The sequence below is a fragment of the Struthio camelus genome, chromosome 1 (genome assembly GCF_040807025.1).
Source record: "Struthio camelus isolate bStrCam1 chromosome 1, bStrCam1.hap1, whole genome shotgun sequence".
Lineage (NCBI taxonomy): Eukaryota > Metazoa > Chordata > Aves > Struthioniformes > Struthionidae > Struthio > Struthio camelus.
The window spans coordinates 70,373,170-70,393,466 of record NC_090942.1 but is presented as its reverse complement, the minus strand read 5'-3'; the positions used below and the strand labels follow the sequence as shown (position 1 = coordinate 70,393,466).

At 45.1% G+C, this 20,297-nt stretch overlaps 1 protein-coding gene across 8 annotated transcripts in view; it reads right to left on the bottom strand.

Moving 5' to 3' along the window:
• CACNA1C (calcium voltage-gated channel subunit alpha1 C) overlaps window positions 1-20,297 on the bottom strand; it is a 451,988-nt gene that overhangs the window by 4,901 nt on the left and 426,790 nt on the right. For 5 of the 8 annotated variants that reach the window (XM_068947481.1, XM_068947534.1, XM_068947524.1 and 2 more), the window contains 13 exons: window positions 19,515-19,680; window positions 18,495-18,622; window positions 16,685-16,781; window positions 14,743-14,845; window positions 12,409-12,510; window positions 10,837-10,964; window positions 9,486-9,620; window positions 8,106-8,458; window positions 7,182-7,208; window positions 5,733-5,861; window positions 5,139-5,248; window positions 3,008-3,111; window positions 68-391 (listed from right to left, as the gene is read on the bottom strand). In XM_068947481.1, coding sequence (XP_068803582.1) covers window positions 68-391; window positions 3,008-3,111; window positions 5,139-5,248; window positions 5,733-5,861; window positions 7,182-7,208; window positions 8,106-8,458; window positions 9,486-9,620; window positions 10,837-10,964; window positions 12,409-12,510; window positions 14,743-14,845; window positions 16,685-16,781; window positions 18,495-18,622; window positions 19,515-19,680 — 1,906 coding nt within the window. Of the gene's footprint in view, window positions 1-67; window positions 392-3,007; window positions 3,112-5,138; window positions 5,249-5,732; window positions 5,862-7,181; window positions 7,209-8,105; window positions 8,459-9,485; window positions 9,636-10,836; window positions 10,965-12,408; window positions 12,511-14,742; window positions 14,846-16,684; window positions 16,782-18,494; window positions 18,623-19,514; window positions 19,681-20,297 lie in introns of all 8 variants that reach the window. The other 3 variants (XM_068947471.1, XM_068947499.1, XM_068947488.1) reach the window with 1 other exon arrangement.

Below are 20,297 nucleotides of genomic sequence, written 5' to 3'. Positions count from 1 at the left end.
TTTTTGAGCGCCACATTTCAAGGGGTCCTTGACACTGCTCATGTCCTCGGTGACTCTGCAGTCTTACCGCTTCGACCAGGCTGCCAGCGCTGCCGTGAAACTGCCTGTTGCTCCCTCCGGTCTGACTGGGGACGGTGAGGGAGACCGGCCTGGCTCTCCTTGGGCTGCTGCAGCCACTGTTGTCAGGGTACCGAGAGCTGCAGTGTATTGACGGGAAGCTGCTGTTGAGTTTCTCGCTGGACTCTGCTCCATCAAGGCGCAGAGTTGGGATGGTCTGTTGTGGCCAGCCACGGCTGCAGGGTGTTGCAGGGGGTGTAGCACACAGCCGGGAGAACGTGGTGGGGGAATGGCTTCGCTGGAGTAGGGGACTGAGGCCTGCCACTGCCAACGCCTGAGGACAGAGAAGGAACAAGGTGAGTTAGCAGCTGGGCTAGCATGAGGTGGTGGAGAAACTACCTAAGACAGGCTTGGAGGGTGTTGAGCTTTGTGAAAATAGCTGCCAGCTCCTGGAATGGTATGAATGTATCCTGTGACAGCGTTTTGGAAGCTTTCCTTTAAATGACGTATCCTGCTCTGCTGCCAAGCACCAGATCGAAAACTTTCAAGACTGCGGTTCTTCAGCCTTGGACCCCCTACTCACAGGAGTGATGCAAACCTGCTCCCCACAGCCACCGCCCATACCGCTAGCTTTTACTGCCAATTACTGTGTTTTCTGTCAGTATGTACTATAGAACCCGAAGGGATACCATATGTGAATCTTAGATGTGTCTGCAGTTGGCAATAACTGTAAATGCACCACTGGATTTTAAAACATCAGCTGCTGATGGGAGGATCACTATCTGACGAATATACTTTGAGCCACCCAGTCCCTTCTGTAGTCACATGTATAACCCCTGAGTCATCAATCTCCTTCTATAACATAAACTTCTCAAGAAACCCTCCTTTGCACAGGGCTGATCTGATGCCTTACTCATGGTCACCAGTGCCTTGTTCAAGAGCAATGCCATCAAAGTCAATAGCTTACCTCACAGAGCTCAATACTGCCTAATATGAGTAAAGAAATAAATGTTGACCCACAGAAAATACAAAAGAATGTGCATTTGTGTTTCGGAGAATCCTCTCATTAGGGATGAGGTTAGTCTCACCCAATTTGAGCTATCTAAAAGCTATGTGTTTAGTGTAAACTCAATGTCTAGAGAGACACCAAGTGGCATCCTGCCTGATTTACATACCTGCCTGAAGATGCCCTCTGGAGGACGAGACTTAGTCTAAGATGATTTCAGCATGCTATGCTGATGATTTTACAGTGACAGATGAACAAAAGAATCAATTATTGGGTCAATTAGCCCAACAACATTCACCAAGAATTAGATGTCAGATTCCTATCGATTTTCAGTGAGGAAAAAGGCACTTAAAATTCTTCTGCACCAGTCATGTCCTGCAGGCTATGACGGCCTCAGCAATTTGCTTAAACGGACCAGACTTCAGGGAGAGCCCTAGATTTGTTAGGAAGAACAACTGAACCAGTTTTTCAGTAGAAACACATACAAAGTACTTTATCCAATATGTAAGGGGATGAGGAAGTTGAAAGAAGCTCTGAGGGGTTGCTTCATGCTTCAACTGTATATATTTACATACCCATATGAGTATTTCATGAGAACACCTCTTCAAGCATTCGTAAGCAACAGAATCTACTGCACTTAGCAGAGGCAGCCTTTCCTGTTCATATTCTTGTTTAAAGCATCTTGTAGGCTAAAATCTTTGTAGACAGAATAACACTGCTGACTGTTCCCAGCCAGAGGCCAAAAGCCTATTTCAGGATAATCCTGTAGGCTGGCAGAGTGATGCTGGAGTGGGTAGAGCCCTGTTCCTCAAGGCTTGGAGCTGCATGGTGGGATGTGGAAGGGTGAGGTAGGCCCATCCTCTTCATACAGATTTCTGCCTTTGGAGGGAGGTGATTCTACCAGCTTGCTGGCTGAGACAGTGGGAAGCATGTTTTCTGTTTGCTTGGCTTGCTGTGGGAGGGCAGAAAGCCTCAGGAGGGCTATTACTGCTGCGGGGAGGGCGGGAAGCTGTTCGCTGCCCACCCTCCCCTGCCCCTGACTCAATATTTTTGCTGGTTGTCTCTGCCACAGCAGAAACTCTCTGCGGATGACTGCTTTATGAAGCTCTATCCTTAAAGGGTAACTGGTTGCTGCTGCCATGAACAGAGGTGAGAAAAAGACAGGGAGTCCAAGGTGCGCTCATCTCTCTCTCCTCTTACTGCTACGACTTCTTCCTCCTCCTATTGCAGGTGTGTGGCATTTTCAGCCCAAGGAGGTGGGAAGGCAATTCTGCTCTGCCTAGGGGATTGCATGGAGCAGGGTGCCCTGCATTGCAGGGCTGGCACTACTGTCTGCACCTGTTTCTTTCATGGTGATAGGTACTGGGGCACGTCAAGCTTGAAGACAAAAAATCTACTTTCCGCATTGACAGCTGGCTAATCATTTAGATACGTGCCTAAGCATATATTTGCTAGGCTGCTGAATGCAGTTATAAAGAGCTTAAGAAGCTGATTAATTACATGTAATCAGTTTATTTTTTAAAATGATTAATTACAGTTACTGGTTACCTTTAATTAATATGGAAGTAGACCTTGCACATTTTACTCATATGAGTACTATCATCAAAGCCGGTGTAATTGCACTGCAGTGTGCAATTTGGGTAGTTATTTTTATCTTGACATTTTAGCTAGGTTTTTATTCTTCCCTTTCAAGGACATCAGATAATGATAACTCTGCTAACTCCGGAGGATATGTTCCTGGAGCATTCTTCTGGGAATGATAAAATCCTGAAAGCAGGAATGAGCATGAGGACAAATACAATTTCCAAAAATGAACCTTTGATATGGGTGAGAAACAATCTCAAGAGGTCTTTAAAAAGTTGGCTGTAATGCACTGCAGGGAGGCACTGCAGATGGTAGATTCTCAGTTGCATTGCTGGGCCCTTTGCGGTTATTAATGCTTACCTGATGATGTACCAGATGCAAAGGCAGAACTGTCTTCTGTGAGACGTCTACACCCTGGTTTTTCTGTCTTTTCAGACACTCTAAGTGAAAAGATGCTCTTCGACCTAAAAACACAATCATAGAGAATTTTGTCCATCACTCACACCACGCTACAGATAATCTGATTTCAGTTTGTCATAGCGCAGTCCCACTGGAGAGACAGCAAAGACATCCACACTTTAGGTTCTGTCCACTTTCCCTCAACACCTCACCCTTTCAAAAGCAGTTGTATTTGCAAAACACAGTCTAGCACCACGGATCAACCAGCACTACCTTCCAAGTAAGTAAGATAAAGTTCTGGATGATGGTTTTATTTTATTTTTCTTTAAAAAAAACCTGTCCTAGTAGATACCATGCTGCTTATTCCCTACTAAGTAGTGGAAGTGTTCCCAGACCTCTCTGGTTCAGGTAAAACCCTCCGTGGGGTTGACAGTGGCAATGGATGTTCTGGCTCTGTGCCTGGCTGTACACATGCACAGGAGGAGGCATCGGGCTGCTCAGGTGACACTGGCCTTCTGCTTTCATGTGGTCTGTTTCCTCTACTGCCATGTGTACCACAGTTAACAAGGCTGTGTCTATAGACAGATCAAGTGGAAGTGAATTATTTACATTAGCGGTTGAATTCACTGGTGAATAGATTTTTGGGTATGTAGACATGCAACATTTCCAGAAATTTGGAAAGAAAGGAAGAGAAAAGTGTTTTTTTTTTTTTTTAAATAAAAGAAAAGATTTTGAGGGAACAGTTGAATTTTCTACAGTGGTTACTTGCTATGAGAGTAAACTTTTTTTCTGTAAATATGAGAAATGTATTCCTTATATAGGAATTAAAAAGTACTGCAAGGCATATTATGGTACACAGGCTACACAGGTACACAGGCTTTACTTTGGAATAGTAGCAAATAAGTCTAATGTTAGAGCTGCATGGCACAATAAAGATTTTGTGTACTTCTTGGTCCCATTGACATTTTTCTAAAGTAGGAAAGAAAATGAGAATTCTGAAAAGAGTAGGTATCTGTATGATTGATTTGTTGACAAAAGGTCCCCCCAGGGCCTGGAACATATGATATGATACATAGAACTAATGCTATGATGCAGATAAAAAGTATTTCCTCCTTCTTGACAAAAGCCTAGGAAAATTAGCATGACATCATGATATAAATATTCATTGGAATGTAATTAAAGAAGTGTTGTATCAAGCTCTGACTGCAAATTTGGCCTTTGGGATAGATACAGGAATTCTTGTTGCCTGCTATTTTAAGTTTTGAAAAAAAGTAAGTCCTTTTGAAAGTCTCAGTAGTACAAGTGTCTTGAAGGCTTTACGTGAAGACACAGCAGCCTCACTTTAAACATTGCATTACATAGTCTGTCATTGTTTATTTTGTAACAATGTATTTTATTTACAGTATTCTTTTCAGTTTCCCCCTAAAGTCTATTTTTTTTCCACACCACTACTCAGGGAAAAAGGCTGAAAAATATTCTACATAAAAGATCTAATTTCCTTCCAGACTCTCACATTTGTCCTTATATCTTCATAATAGCTTATGATCCATAGATTTCACTTGAACATAGTCTGCACGCTCAAGCATTTGAAAACATCCAATTACAATCACAGCAAAAAGCAAATTCTTATTGTATTACCTTAATCTGAAATTCAGTTTTTCTCATAGCAGCCAAAAAAACCCACCTCTCCTTTCGCCCTGCTAAATGCACACACCACAGAATACTGTACACTGAAAGCTAGTCCATCCAGTGACTCCCTGGTGTCTGTTTGGAGAATCTACAGCACTCTGATAAACCCTCCTAATTCACATACAGACTTAATCAAACAGATCACATGGATTATCCAAACAACCATGGACTGTCCAAACAGCCACAGATTAATCTACTGACTGAGCATAAAGTTGGGAGAGGTGTCTGCTGGCGAGGCACATGCATGATCAAAATCTTATGCACACTGTGGGATTCCTGGTCTCATAAGCCAAGTGTAACACACACCAACAGCCAGGCCCCACCCACGACAGAATTTCTCCAGCAAGATGTGAGAACTCAAGGCAGAGGAAAGCAGAGCCTGCATGTCACCCTAGGATGTTACCTAGTGAGGAGGAGCACAGAAATCCTTTCTTTGGGGAGTGCCGGGTGTCCTCTCCTTTGTTGTTTTCCGGTGGAGTAAGTTGTCTATTTTCATCATCGTGGTATGAAAGCCTGGAAGGGAGAACAGAGGGATGCTGGAAAAGCTGGTAGAGGGGGGACAATAACCCCTCTACCAGCAGGAAAGCCAGGAAGAACACACTGTCAAATAGATGCAACTAGCTGAACTAGCTCCTGCCTATAATTGATCCAGGAGCAGCCATAGAGACTATGAGACAGAGAAACACTCTAAAGATGAGGTCTGGGAATGTTAGGTGGCAGAAATCAATGGGAGAGAGGACCTGAAGATATAAAATCCAGATACTCCCATTGAGAGGAGAAGGGAAAATTCTAGGAGAAAAATGGTTTCAACGTTATTTCTCAGGGCTGAACTACATTTTTTTTTTTTTAATTCTCTGATATTTGAGTTGTCTGACTAAAATCTTCTGGTCTCATCCCAGAAACTGAAATTTTTGTAGAAAAACGTCACCTCTTCCCACTTCTCTGTCTTAATTAAAGAACCCCCCCCAAACACCTTGATTAAAGCTGTAAAGCTTACATTTCAGTAGAGATCAGGCTTGGTTCACTACAGTACTCAATGTCTTCATTCAAATTTTCATCATAAGTCTCATCCTGAGACACTTCCTCTTGGCAAACAATTGCCAGCTGGCTGTCTCTGGAACTGGAGCTAATGAGCAAGAAAGACAAGATATGGAAATGGTAAAGAAAACCTGTTACAGAGACAAGAATGACAGGCTCCATCTGTCCCAGCTTAATATAATTGTGCAGAGGTATCATAGAAAAATCAATGACTGAACAGAGCTGCAGCGTTCACAAATACAAAAGCAACAACCATTTTTTGTGTCCTCTTTCAGAGGAAGAGTTTCTTAAATCAAAACTGAGCAATAGCGCAAATATATTATTGTCATGTGTGACAATGTGTACCCGCTTTGAACATACACATCACACTGACCACATTTCCAACGATCTGCCTCATTGAACTCAACGTTAAATCTGAGGTGGGCTTTTGGAGATGCATCTTCTTCTGTCGTTGTGAAAGCCTTGGTTAACAATTTCAAAGAGAAGCCTCCTAGCCTAACAATTTTTTTACCCTCTCAGCTCTGTGGAGTATAGTGTCTGTCTCCCCTGTTCTTTACTCTGCACCACCTCTCCCCTGCCTCCTTCCTGTTGACTGCTATTTTATCCATCTTTGGTCCCTTTTTTCTCATTACTAACTGTGGAGAGCTTCTATGGAATTCAGTAGGAGCTATTCAAATTCTTAGGCATGAGAGCCCTTAATTCCCCACCGGTCTTCTCCTTGTCCCTCTGTTTCACATTCTGGGATCTTGTAGTTCACTCCACTCTGAGTTTGAGTTTTGTGAGGAGTAGAAAGAGAACCGAAGGTAGCTTGAAACTCAGAAATACCAACATGGAGGTACTGGAGCCAATTTCAGTCTGTTACTAGCACTCTCAGAAGACAGCAGTGTGGCAGTTTTTTGCATCTTTCAGGGACAGGACAGGAAATATTTTCTCATTTGATTCAGGCAAAAAGCGTTGGGAGAAATGGGTATATGCATGGTACAGTCTGAAGGAGAGTGCTGCAGCAATCTTCCTGCTGAAAAGGGAGGTGATTAAAACTGCTGAGGTGCAGAGGTGAGAGCTCAATAAGTGGCAGCTCCTCCTGTTCACCAGCCTATGTTTAGCCAAACTATACAGAATGTTTGTATGAACACACCAAGAAACCTTTCTTGTGCTGTGATCTGACTGGGCCTACGTATATGAGCCCAGCTAGAAACCTAAGAGACCATGCATCACTATCTGCCTGTGGGTAAAAAGAGCCCCAAGACAGGAATATTTTCTGGAGATGTCATCGAGAACATTACATCTTTTTAAGTCTGAATGACACCAAAAAGAATTTACATTCAACATTAATGGGGATTTGAACTGTCAATGGGAGGAACAACGGATCTTACACCTGAAGAGCACCACAGCATGAGAGAATACATACCGTCCCAGTGTTTCATAGTAATGCGTCCTAGTTCAAGGAACATGCCCAAGGAAACAAGGAGAGAAAAGAACACCATGTTAGCAGTATCACTTCAGCACAAGTCAGAAACAGATGACAAATGGTAACATATGCTGTGCAACTCCTCTGGCCTCCCTATGGAAGGCAGGAAATGGAAAAGCCACAGCATTCTTCACTCAAGTAATTTTGTACCCACTGATTTCTCACCATCTTATTATCATATTCTGCTTTTTGCTACAGCAGCATTCCTTCACCTTCTCACATTGCCCACTGTCTGCACTGAAAACAAATTTCCAGCTCCCTCGCACTGTTACTGGAAGGGTTAAAAAAATACCCCTGTGCTGGAAATGTTACTCCTGTCATTTTACTCATCTGTGTGTAGACTTATGTGTTTCAGCCTGAAAGCTGTTCAGAGAAGAGGATTTTCTTTGCTTTATGTAATATTGCATTACTGAAATCCTTGCAACCTTCCTCCCAGAATGCCTTTGGTGACTTCATTATGGGTGTGACCCACTGGAGGAAAAAAAATGATTTCCTTAAAGCTCCCCGTTGGGTGCTCAAGAGAAGAATTGCAGTTTCTTTTTCTTTTAATTGCCAGTAGATAAAACACCTCCCTGTGGTGAAGGACGGCTGTCTTTGGTTCTTATGAAGGATTCTGCATGGAAAAGCCTAAGGAAATCAAGTGTGTTGCTCAGTGAGGGTGTTATGTGCTGCTTCTTCCCAGTGGTCAGCCAATGCATATCTGCTGCACCATGGGATTTGGCACAAGTGGGGAATCAGAAGGCCCAATCCGGGCTGCAAGCAGGACAGCGTCTTCTCTTGTTTCTAGCTAACAACAGCGCTCTGGCACTGCCATGCATGTTCCTCTCCCTGGTGCCTCAGCTCACTCTCTGCTGTGAAGCTTACCTTTTGGAAGGCAGTTTCCAAGGAGCCTCCTGCACACGTATTGTGGGTGACAAGGGGGTGCCATGGCCTTCTACTGTGCTGACAGTGCTGGGGTAGCTGGGTGGGCTGGGGAAGCGGCACAAGGCAGTGTTGTTGGCGTTGTTGATGTTAGCATTGGAGCCTGAAGATGAGTAGCTGCTGGGAGTGAAAGTGGAGTCTACTAGCTTCTCATGAGATGGAGACTCAGTATCTCCCTGGTTGTTGCCAGACTTATTGATGTGCAAAGGTCGCTGTGTGGTGAATGTCTGGGGGAATGCACTCCTGCCATCGCTTTGGTAATAGCTGACATGGTTTCCAAACAAGCCTCCGGCTCTCTGTCAGGGAAACAGAAACAATTTTCCTTTTGTAAATGAAAAGTTTTGCAAGGGGCCTGGTATTTGCTGCTGAGCCTGTTTTAGGGAGAAAGAAAATGTGAGGATCAAGTTTTGCATTATGGCACTGGTACTCTCTCTACCAGAAGTTACAGTGCATAGGCTTCTCTACCAGAGAGGCCTGGTAGAGATAGACTGTGAAAGCTTTACCTTTCTGAGATATTTCAGAGAACTGGCTTTAGAGTAATGGACAGGTGCATATGTGAGGCAAAGGTGTCTCTACACCACCCACCAGCCCTAGCAGTGCAGAAGCGGGTGGAGGTGCTAGAACCAGGTTACTGCTGTCTAGTCTTCACAGTGCAGTTGCAAAACAGTGTCTACACAAGAGGGAATTTGAGAAGAGCGCTACAAATTATTAATCACCTGGAAGAACGCATGAGGAAAAATTTTCTGTACTGTTTAGATGATCAATAATGAAAGACAGTGACTTTCTGTAAGTATTTGAATGGGGGAAATGCCAAAGAAGGATAGGAAATATTACCAGAGGAGACAATTAGAAGAAATAGGGATGAAGTAAGAAAGAGATGTTTTAGGTAACTTATTCAGGAAATTTCCTCCAGGACCATAGGAGCTCTATTAGGTGCAGCGGTAGTTTTTGAAAGGATACTTCTTGGGCCACTGAAAGGAACTGTGAACAAAACACTGGTGTGTGCCTTGCTCGTGTTCTGTGGCTGGGAAGCTGAAGCTGATCTGAGCTATTTTTCAGATTCTTTGGCCATATCCGACCATTCTCATTCTGATATTATTTAGGTTTTATGTAGGGGAAACTTCCATTGAGAAGAAAATGTGATAAAACCCACATAAGATCCTCAGGATCTAGCACCCTCAGTCTACTAGTCTGTTTTCTAGTACAGTCTAGAAAACTACGAAGAGAGGCCAGCTGAAGTACAGGGAGTATAAAACAGCATGTTGCACTCATTGAGCTAAGCTACAGGCCCATCCTCAGCATGTAAACTCGTTTAGCACCTACCCGGAAGATATCATCTTCAGAGGCAGCAGAAACAGCTTCTTTCATGGCCTTATCTAGCTCTTCTTCAGCTGTCAGGTCTCCAGAGATTGCTCTTCGGATCTCTGGCCCGATGTCATGAAGCGTGCGCAGACCAGCCTGCAAAACGGCAAACTGTACAGCTTCATATCTCCGAGTGGGTATATGAGAAATAAAAGCAGTGTTATTTCTTCCCAAGCACTGTGAGGCCATTTTACTTAATATAGCATCCCCAGATCCTAGTAAAACTGCAACAAAGTCTGTTCTCTCATCTCCAGCTTAGAGATGGAGAAACTCTTAGCAGTTATAAAGAGTTTAGGTGACTTGCTCCCAGCCACACAATCAATTCCTGAAGGCACTGACAATTCAACCCAGGAACGCTCATTGCTAGTCCCTTGTTTTAATAACTACAGGACATAGGCATGAATTCACAGGCCTGACTAAGCAAGTTTCTGTCCATTCAGTTTTGGGTTCTCAGATCCACAACCAGAAACCCCAGAGCGCCCACAGTTTCAGCTAAACCATGTACTCAGTGCCTCTGAAAATCTGTTCTTTTTGGGTAGGACCTTAAATATGGATTCAATAGCTAAATTTCTGGCATCTGGATTTGGACAGGCCTCAGATCTCTTATTGACTGGAATGCTTTCCAGTCAATAAGGGAGTCAGCCATGGGAGGTATGCTGAGGGTATGCTGAAACCTCTCTTACAGCACCTTGTGTTTGTAACACGACACATTTTAGTTTGCTGGAACGCCAGTATCGCACTTCTTCCTTAATCTACAACTGAGGGACTGAAACGGCACAGCCTGTATAATCATTGGGACTTTTTCTTCCGTACAGCCTAGCAGTCCAGTCAGCAAACCCATAGCAGAGTGGTGAATAGCTCCCAGGTATGAGAGTCTGATGTCCTGTCCATTGGACTGTGATGCCTTGGCATCCATGTATCCTTCTTGCTTTTTAACTGATTTAGCCTCTTGGCAACATACTTTCCCTCACCAGTTACAGTGGCTCCCCTCAGAAGGGGTATCATGAATGCGGAAATAAATGTCTGCCAGACATTTCCTACCAGCTTTCCAAACGGAACCCAAGTTTCAAACATTATCAGCTGATTGATAGATCAGATATCACAGACATAAATCACTTCTGCATTTCACCTCCAGAGCTAAGGGATATGGCCTATGGGAGATAATTGCTTATTCAAAGAGATTCAATTGCAGGTGCCTACAAGTTCCTTTCCAGTGGGGATAGCCCACTGTAGATCCTAGAATGGCTGAGAGGGAAGCAGAATCAAATGCCTCAGCTGTACCACCCCTGCCCATCCCCGGCCCATTTTTCACCTGCAAGGAGAGAGCGTTGCGCTGGGAGGGCTTGCCCACCAGGCCCTGTTCTTTACGTTTCTTGAACTTCCGGAAATACTCCTGGATTAGGAAAGTGGCGTAGAACTTCCCAACAGTCACCTCATCATCTGAAAAGGGGTATGTCCGACAAAAACAAAATAAGCAACTGATTTTAAACAATGAATTTGCTAATGTGAGACCTGCAATTCAAAGCAGAAACATTAGACATATCAGTACTTCTTTGCTTTTCATGGTAACAGTATGTGGGGCTGAAGGAAGTGATTATTCCACACCCACAGCCTACTGTGAGTACGCAGGAGGAGAGGGGCCAATGGCACTTGGATAAACTACCTCTGCTGATAGAGAACACTATGGTTATGCACCTGTGGATGCACCTTGGTTATGATGAAGGGCCTTCTAATCTTTGCAGTCTCTAGTACTGGTTTACCATATAGGATCTTGCTATAGCAGCAGCTTCCCAGTCTGGGTTGACACATGCTCCTTTGTCTCATGACAGCCTGGAGTAAATGTGTATTCAGAGTTTGGGCTCACTAATGGCAGGTGACAACCATCTGTCCCAGACATGATCTAACCCTTCTCAGTACTGAAACTCTGTTGGGTCTAGCACGGGTGCGATAGGACCAAAACGGTCACCCTCCACCCCCAGGAATGGAATCATTGCTGTCCTCTCACTCAACACAAACTCTCAATGAGCCAAAATGTGCACTTCGTTTTTATCCAGGTAACTCTCCTCCCTTCTCTAGACCCCTCACCCACTGAAAATTTTATAAGATATGGTGTCCACTGACTTAAGAGTGGACTGAGCAAGGCTTCAAGATTTGACTACCAACAATCAAGTATCTGCCAAGAGCTGTTTTGTGCTACAGCCCCGGGAGCCCCCTGGAAGGTCAGTGAAGGTCACACTGCATACCCATACATCCTGGCTCCCAAGAAGGCTAGAGAAGGAAGAGCCTAGAGGCCTCGTGATTATGACCCATGAGGAGTGCTGCACAGGAATCTAGTCAGTTATACCAACTCCTACTGGCTGAGGATTGGCCCGAGGTCCAGAAGTCTTTGACAGGTATCATTGTGGAAAGTAGTTATGCCATAGAAAAGGTAGTTCTGCTAAATACAAGGGGTTTAACGAGAAGGGCTGCACGCTTAACTTGAGTGAAAGGCCAATTGCTAATACACTAATATACACTAAGTCCACATCCTCTCTGGAGCTACTCAGCTCTGCCTGCTTCCTTTGCCCACAGCAGCTACTGGGCAATAGCTAGGGGAGCAAGCGCCGATGACTGGGGTAAGATCTAGGAATGAAGGTTTCTAACTCCTATTTAGAGACTTCCTTCCTTCCCTGATCTCTCAGCAGTAAGAGCATTATATTCTCTTCATTACCGGCAGAAACAGTTCTCAACCTGATGAACTATCCAGTGATGTAAACACGTTTCAGCTTGAAGAGGAAAGCATGTACCCTGTATTCCACCTGATGATCACAAGGTGCAGTAGGATATGTCAGGTAGAAGAAAGGACAGAGAGATTTCACAGACCAGGAGGGGATCCTGCACTCACCACCTGCAGGGGGCACCACCTGGTCCAGCAGTTTCATACTGGTACGCTTCCAGATTTTCTTAATTATTGCTCTCAGCTCTTCATTAGCTTGCTCCAAGTTACCTGTAGGGTGAAAATCATCAGAGACAGAATTAAGCCAGGCTCTGCATAGGAACAATTTCACACAACTGGCACAGCAATCTGAGAAGGGAATCAGTAGAGCTTTTCCAGCAGCGGAAGGTTTTGGGCAGAAATAGCTCTGACCATTGCTAAAGCCTCCTCACAGCAAGAGGTCTCCTTGTTTTCCTCCTAGGTATGCCTAGTCATCTAAGGGTAGGAAGGTGAATGGTATGTATTTGCTGATACTGTGTTACTGAGTGTTTGCCTCCAGCAGCCAGAAACAACAAAACGGCAGTGCTACTTTGTCCTAGACAGCCGAGTTCTCATTCAACAGCTCCAAATTTTAGTTGAGATCCAGTGAAGGTTAAATACGATGAGAGTAAAAGTCCATTACTGGGAAACCACTGTCCATGGAAGACAAATAATTGGTGGTAAAGAGGCAGCTAGAACTCTGAAGACCTGGGTCTGCTTTCAGCCCTTCCCAAGAGTTACTTGCTGCATTCCCTGTATCCCAGCATATGCCACCTTCTTCACATAGTGCCAAGGGTCTGCCTTGGAGAGAGCCTGCGCAGTGCTCTGAGAAGGCACTCAAGGAATGTGCAAGGCCTTCACTATCTAACTCACAGGACAGCCTTCGGATATTCTTGTTTATTCTCTGAGGAACAGTATAGGAGGTAACAAGCCTTTATGTTACTGTCTGAACTTAGATATTACTTGTTCTCTTCAGAGGCTCTGAGCTGATGAGACATTAATCCAGCCACACCACTCCCCTGAGAGTGGAGCAGATTCAGTTGATATCCTTTCCTTCTAGGTATCCTTTTCCTCCCAAGCTGCTCATCTTCATTTTAATTTCCTGATTTATGTACATTAAAACCCTTTATGCTTGAAGCGCTCTTCTCTCTCTAGGTATACTAAACCAGTCATCTCCTCCCAAATGTGCTGTTCCCGCTTTTCTTATAGCACCCAAACATTAAGGCTCCTCAGCGTGCTGCACAGGGCTCTGCATGCCAGCGGCTCTCTTAAAACAATGAAGCAAAAATGGGGAGACTAAGTAAATTGCTGAGCATGAAACAGCCGGACAGCATCAAAGTCAGAACTTTGACTCAGGAGGGCTGATTCCAAACTTCTGCCCTAACTACTTATAAGATGCTCCTAAGGCAAGAAGGGAAGCAGTTTGAGACTTCAGATGGTTTCACAGGAGTTCACTGGCAATCATTCACAGTTTGAGGCTAAGGCAGAAGAGAAGATCAAGTCCCTTTTGGGCCTCTGTTTTATCTAAGATCCAAGATGTTCTGCAGGGGTTGAGGTTGGCTTTTTCCTCAGGAGAGCCACTTTTGCTGCAGTCAAATTCTGTTTAGCACAACATCCAATGCCTTAATACAATTTTTAATTTTACCACCTTTTTTTGCTCTGCTGTCAGTATTATCCTGGCATGGTAAGCTATGCTTCTGCTGGTCCACTTTCCCATGCCTAAAATGTAACGTAGCCACTCCTGAGGCAGAGGTGTTTAGCTGTGAATCACAGCTCTACACACTCTTTAAAATATGTTATTAATACATGAAGCCAGGTTTAGATTCAGGGCCAGTATCTTTCACTAGAGCAGGTAATGTGCAGAGTTAACAGTGCTGACAAGCTGAGCCCAAAAGCTTGTCTGCTTTCCCCAACTTTATCCTCTGGTCTATGAAAAGACACTAACAGTCCCTATGCCCTTGGCTTCCCATATGTCCTTAGACCTACAACACCACTGTCACTAAAACGTGATGTTAACATCCACTAGTGGAAGCGTAGGAGGAATTTCAGTGAGGTGAGACCCTCTGGTCTATGCTCTGCTGCCTCCCATGGACTGGCAGATCCATGGTGACAGCTGTTAAAAAGCTGCCCAGCTCTGCAGTCAGTTTACACAAGGGGAAGCTTCTCTCTCCCTCTTCCTTCCTCGGATTTGACTGGACAGTAGGTCTGAAACGTTTAAATTCCAGACGATCATAAAGAACATGATTGGTAATCTGTTATGATACCATGGGAAGCACAGCTTTCTATGTAACACTCAGCTAGAAACACTGTTCTCTCCCTAGAAGACGTTATTCTTCCAAATATATTTACTTTGCTTTTTGTACTATATGCTGCATATGAGTAACTGGAAGACTTTTACACAAGATGTCCTTATACTGCACTCCAGCTCAGCACATGTTGGCATGGACATCATTCAGGTACCCTTGCAGTCAGCAAGATTATTACCTTCTGTCTTGATCCTCAGTGCTGTTCTGACCAACGCAAAGAGAGTAGCATTGAACATTACAGTCCCATCACTATTCAGTGGCATGTTCATGGAGACAAGGCGCTGCAGAGTAAGGAGGAGAAACAGAACAATCATACTGCCTACCCGTGGACTGGAAAATGCTCTTTCTTTGCCCTCACAATGCCCTCCAGACCTGCCATCCCTCTCACCTGTGCATCCATGGCCTGTGGGTTTGATTAAACAATTATAAAAGGACTTGTCACATCCACCACTTGTCCTAACCATGGCATGAGTTTGCCCTGGGGTCTCTCTCCCATTGCTAGATACTTCATTTCCAATATGGGTATCACTTTCTAGTCCTCATTTCCCCAGTGGCCAGGGGGCATTTGCCCACCATGCATTTTACAGACAGAAGTTTATTCCAGTTCCCAAACCATTTGGTTTTAAATGATACCTTTCATTCTTAACAGAAGCAAATTGATTTCTTTATGTCTCATGGGGCATGCTATGTCTAGTGCAAAAGTATTTAAATAGAGAACCAGTATCTTTCACTGAAACAGCTGACAGACTTGAACAAGTGGGCTAGCTGAGCCTGAAAGTTTCTGCTGCTTTCTCCAGCCCCTCTTCCTTTTACAGCAGGGCTGCGTCTGCCCTGCAGTCATTTTGTAAAGCCATGTAGGACAGAGAGTGTGGGCCAAGGACTGGTGCAGCTGCAGGGGAAACTTCTGTGAGACCAATAACATCTGTCTGAGGTAATATGTAGTAAAGTCACCAGATCTTATATCCAGGAGGTAAGAGGCACCAGGCCCTTGGTTTCTGCTTTAAGGGGTTGATTTGGTTAGAGCTCTGTCTGCTACCACTTTCATGCAGTGGGCCTGGTTTAGTACCAAATTGGGGGTCATTGTTCCCTGTCACCACCACTGCTTTCACAGAGTGTGGGGCTTGAACCAGGTTCTTCAGACTGACACAAGAGATGGAAGATAGCAGACTGAAATGGATAGGCAGCAGGCCGCAGAAGTCATGTATTTCTGTGTAGAGGCCTCAGCGTTTGTGTATTGCTCTGAGATTGATATAAACCATCTACAAAAGTCAAATATGAACTCTGAGACTTGTGGGGTGATGAATGAGGACGTTCAATGGAAGGAAGCACAAAGGTTAGAAACATGTCATTCACTAGAGATTGTTCTTTTTGATAGCTAGGGTCTCACAACCAGAGAGATTAATAAGACATTTTCACTGAAAATCTGTCCTTGCTCTTTCTTTATATTAATACTTTGTTCACCTTGGGGTTCAGTTTCTGTCAGTTTTTTAGGAAAAAACCTATTTATTAGGTTTCTGGTGGATTACTTGGTATAAAGAAAATCTTGGAGATCTTTTCACTTGCCCCGTTATCTGTCCCAATCTGGCTTTTTGGTATGTGCGTTTGATACCACAAACACATGTGTGGTTGATACAATGCTTGAACATCCTCCTAGCTAGAGATAGGGCTGATATAGCTAACAGGGCATTAATGTCTCTCACTAGAAGAACATCGGCCTGTCTCAGAGTTGAGGGCCCTCCACCAGGTTACTACCAGCCCAAAGGAGCAGGGGAGCAGCGCAGAGTGGAGACAGGCTGGGTTCAAACACATGCTATTCCCAGTTTTCCCACGCTGGGGCAGCACGCACCGCCTCATGCATGACTGTTCCTGCCCCAGCTCAGTTCCCCAAAGGACCAGTCCTATGTGACTGTGGATGGTGCCTCACACTTTTGGGGCTGCTGGGCCTTGCCTTGCACGGGGTCTGTTGTGTGCGCTAAGCGGCAGCCTGCATAGCGGCTAGCAGGGAAGCACAGAGGATGTGCACCAGGATTGCCTGGATCTTACACTCTGCATTAGTAATAAAATGTCCCCGCTTGGTATTTTGCTGCTTCTGACGCCCAGCCTTCCCCGAAGTGCCTTACTTTGCAAGCCACTCGATGAGGACAGAGCTTCCCAAAGCCCAGGGGTGGCTGAATCCGCCGGAGCAGTGTCACCACATCCAAGTGCTTGATCCGTCCCCTAAGGAAAAAAGCAAGATGAGGGTCACATCCTTAACACAGGGCGACCTGCTGATTTGTCTGCAGAGTGCAGATGCAGCCAGAAGTCTCACTGAGATCTTTCCAGACCCACACTGCCACTCCCTGTAACCTAGACATCGCCTGTGGTAGTGTTTCGGGCCTCTTGTACTCAGTGCATTCCTCGGGATTTGCCTAACACTCACATAACTCCTACTAGTACAGAAAACACAGTGGTCAGTCAAAGACAAGTCAGTACCTGCAAGAACTGACTTTAATGTTTTGAATGCTGCAGATCCAACGTGCACAAACTGACACTTCGGGGTTGTTTTCCCACCACTGACCTGTTCTAAATCCGTGGCTGCTTGTGCACCTGTTGGCCTTAGGGCTTTAACACTTAACAGAGGTGCAGAGGGTTTCTTTATTTCCTGGCGCTTTACCTCCCAGAGAAATAGCCCAGAGCAACTATCTTTTGATTCTTGTTTATGCTTCTGGCTGTCATTGGAGCCAGTGTGAAATGAAGTCCTGAACTGCTTCCATAAACACACCTAAAGAGCAGCAGTTTGATTTCTTTCAAGTTTTGTAAATGGCTTCCCGAAAGGAAAATTCTCTCATGGAGGGAGGAGAGCTGCCAGAGCCAGAGCTGGAGCCTCAGACATGGGACATTCACCAGGAAGAGGAAAAAAAATGCACATTTATGGATGGGAAGGAACAAGATGTTGTCTGGAGTGAGGGGCTGTCTATTATACGGCTCCAGCCACTGTAGTCTTTGTCTTCAAACGAGCGTGTGTTTTGTTAGTAAATAATGTATTTATTAAGATAAATCCTATAAGGTGCAAGATTTCAGTAAGGTATCTTCTATACCTTATTGAAAATTTTTCTGGACAGTCACTCTAGATGGGAAGAAAGGTTCGCATTTAAATATCACTCTGATAATGTGACATAGCCTCACATCCTGCAGAGCCCGAGCCCAAATTAATCTTGACACTGTGTCTACAGATCCAGAACCAAAGAGATCTGTTTTTACTTTATGCTAAGATCTCTTTCCACAGTTTTTGCATTGTTAAGGGGGCTTTATAATTGCAATTGCCAATTATCCTATAATGCCACAGGGATGTAAATGTACTTTAAGCCTCAGCATGCATCAAAGAGAGCATGTACTAACAGATGTCAGTTAAGCTCTTGTGCGAGTTATTCTTGTGTAACTCTAAATCCCTCCAAGTCTGCTGATGTGAATAACCCTGCAGATCATGTAATGCCGTTATGTGAAGGTACAGGCTGTGATGGGCCCATATGACATATTACAAAATGGAGACTTGAGCACAGCAGCTCTGCTGTGAGCAGAAAGTCAAAAAGAAGATTTACAGCTTGGATTCAATACCTCCCCAACACATGCCACAGTAAAACCACCCTCTAACCTCCTCTGAATTTCCTACTGTCCCCTCCCTAAACAACCTGTGTCCATCCTCCCCACCCCCACCCTGGACTGAAGGTGAAACAATGTCCTGTCAGCTGACAATGCAGCCTGCACATATCCTAGCTCTGTTGTCCACTGGATTCACCAGCAATACCTTGTGGAGGTATCCATTTTAGGACCTTCGCAGAGAGAAAGTGCTCTTGCAGCAGGAACACGGCACTGACTGCAGTGGGTCTAGAGGCTAGAAAATAACAGGCCTGTTCTCCTGAGGAGGGCTGATATTCTGGGTGGGTTACTTACTTGGCTTCAGGGTCATACTCTGCCCAGATCCTTTTAAACTCATCCAGGTGGTGTGGTCCTAAAATGGACCAGTCCCGTGTCAAATAATCGAAGTTATCCATTATAACAGCTACAAAAAGATTGATGATCTGCAAACAAGGACAGAGATGACTTGGTGGATGAGACAGGTAACAGCAGACTTCACCAGGTTTCCAGTTCAAGGTTTGGACTTTTACTCACAAAACTGGAAGCCATTTGTCAGGGGGATTTCTCTGTTCCCCCATGTCAGCTCCCCAGTTTCAATGAGAAGATCCTAGAGGGAGGATGGTCTCAGTTGATCGTATCTTTCTCCTCCCAACTGAATGGATGTGGCTCAAGTTTGCCAACATTTTAGAAATGCTGTGATGGCATTTTATTTACCCATGTCTTTTCCCAGAAGAATGTGATAGTGGTGGGGGAACCTGGGATTTATCCTCCAAAAGCAGTGGGGCTCAGAGAAAAGTCCTTTCTCCTGGCCCAACACCAAGCCTTTTAAAATGTTGCTGCTGTTCACTGGGAGAGTTTTGCGCGCTGACGCCAGCTGCAGAGCGTGTGCTTAAGCTCTGAGCAATGCCGCATTGCCAACACCGAGCAGATGCAAGTGGGATATGTGTATTCTCACAGTCATTGCTGCTGGCAGGGGAGGAAAAACCTGCTCTGCAGGCAGAAGGAAGGTAGGAGGGAAGGTGGGAAGTGTGGCTAAGGCATTGATAGCCTCAGCACAGCCTACAACACGCTAATTTTGTTTTCTCATTGAGGGGGAGGGGGGGAAAAAACCCATTCCTTTGCTGTGCATAAAGGATTAAGACTGGAAGCAGAGCATCCCCCAGAGCTCTAAAGAGAGGCAGGAATTGCAGTGATCAAGGGAGTGCTGTCATGGGAAAGACCTGGCAGGGAGATTTCCTATCTTTGAGATCACTTTTCTGCTGTGCAGCACTGAGGCCTGGGAAGGCCGCGGCTCAGGCTGACGCAGGCACGTTTTGGTTGCCAGTACAGACTCACCAGGAAGGCACAGAGCATGTAGAAGCTGATGAAATAGAAGACAGCGAAGCTGCTCCCGCAGGAGTGATCAGCTTCCGTGGAGTTGGCCGGTTCCGACTCTGGATCACACTTTTTGTCTGGGAGACACGCCAGCATGATTTCCTGCCAGGCCTCACCAGTGGCACACCTGGGCACAGCAAAGGGCAAGGCAAGTCAACAGTCACCTTTGATTTGAGAGAGGAGGGACTGGCATATTAGCAAGCTGCTCCTGCTCCCACGAATGTGAACGGCAATTTTGCCACTGAGGTCAATTAAGAGCAAGTTAGGCCCATCAGCGAAGAGGGATGGCCTGGCTTTGACATACATTGGCGTATCCCACTACTCTCTCTGGCTTTGTTGCCATTGTCAATGTGTTGTTCCTGACTTACTCTGTCTAGTCTGGATATGAAGCTGTTGCACTCCAGCCCACCAGAGTCATGGCGAATTGCGTGACACAGCTATGGATTACATGATGCTAGATGGAGGGGGAGACCTAGTTTCTCTTAGTCACCCTCCTTTCCCCTGCTCCTCCTCCTTGTAAGCAAGTGGAGAGTGCTGAATTCCTGCCAACTCCCAATCCTTGTCTCTCCTCTCTTCAGTAGCCTTCCCTGCAGTCCTGGCACACCTGAAGCATGACAGTAGGCTAAGCTGAGCTAGGCATGGCCATGCCAAGGTACATGCAGAGTTCATGTCCCTTTCCCTGCTACTATAAGCAGGAAGTCATATTGGCTGAATTTAAAAGCAAGAAGGACTTAATGATGAATA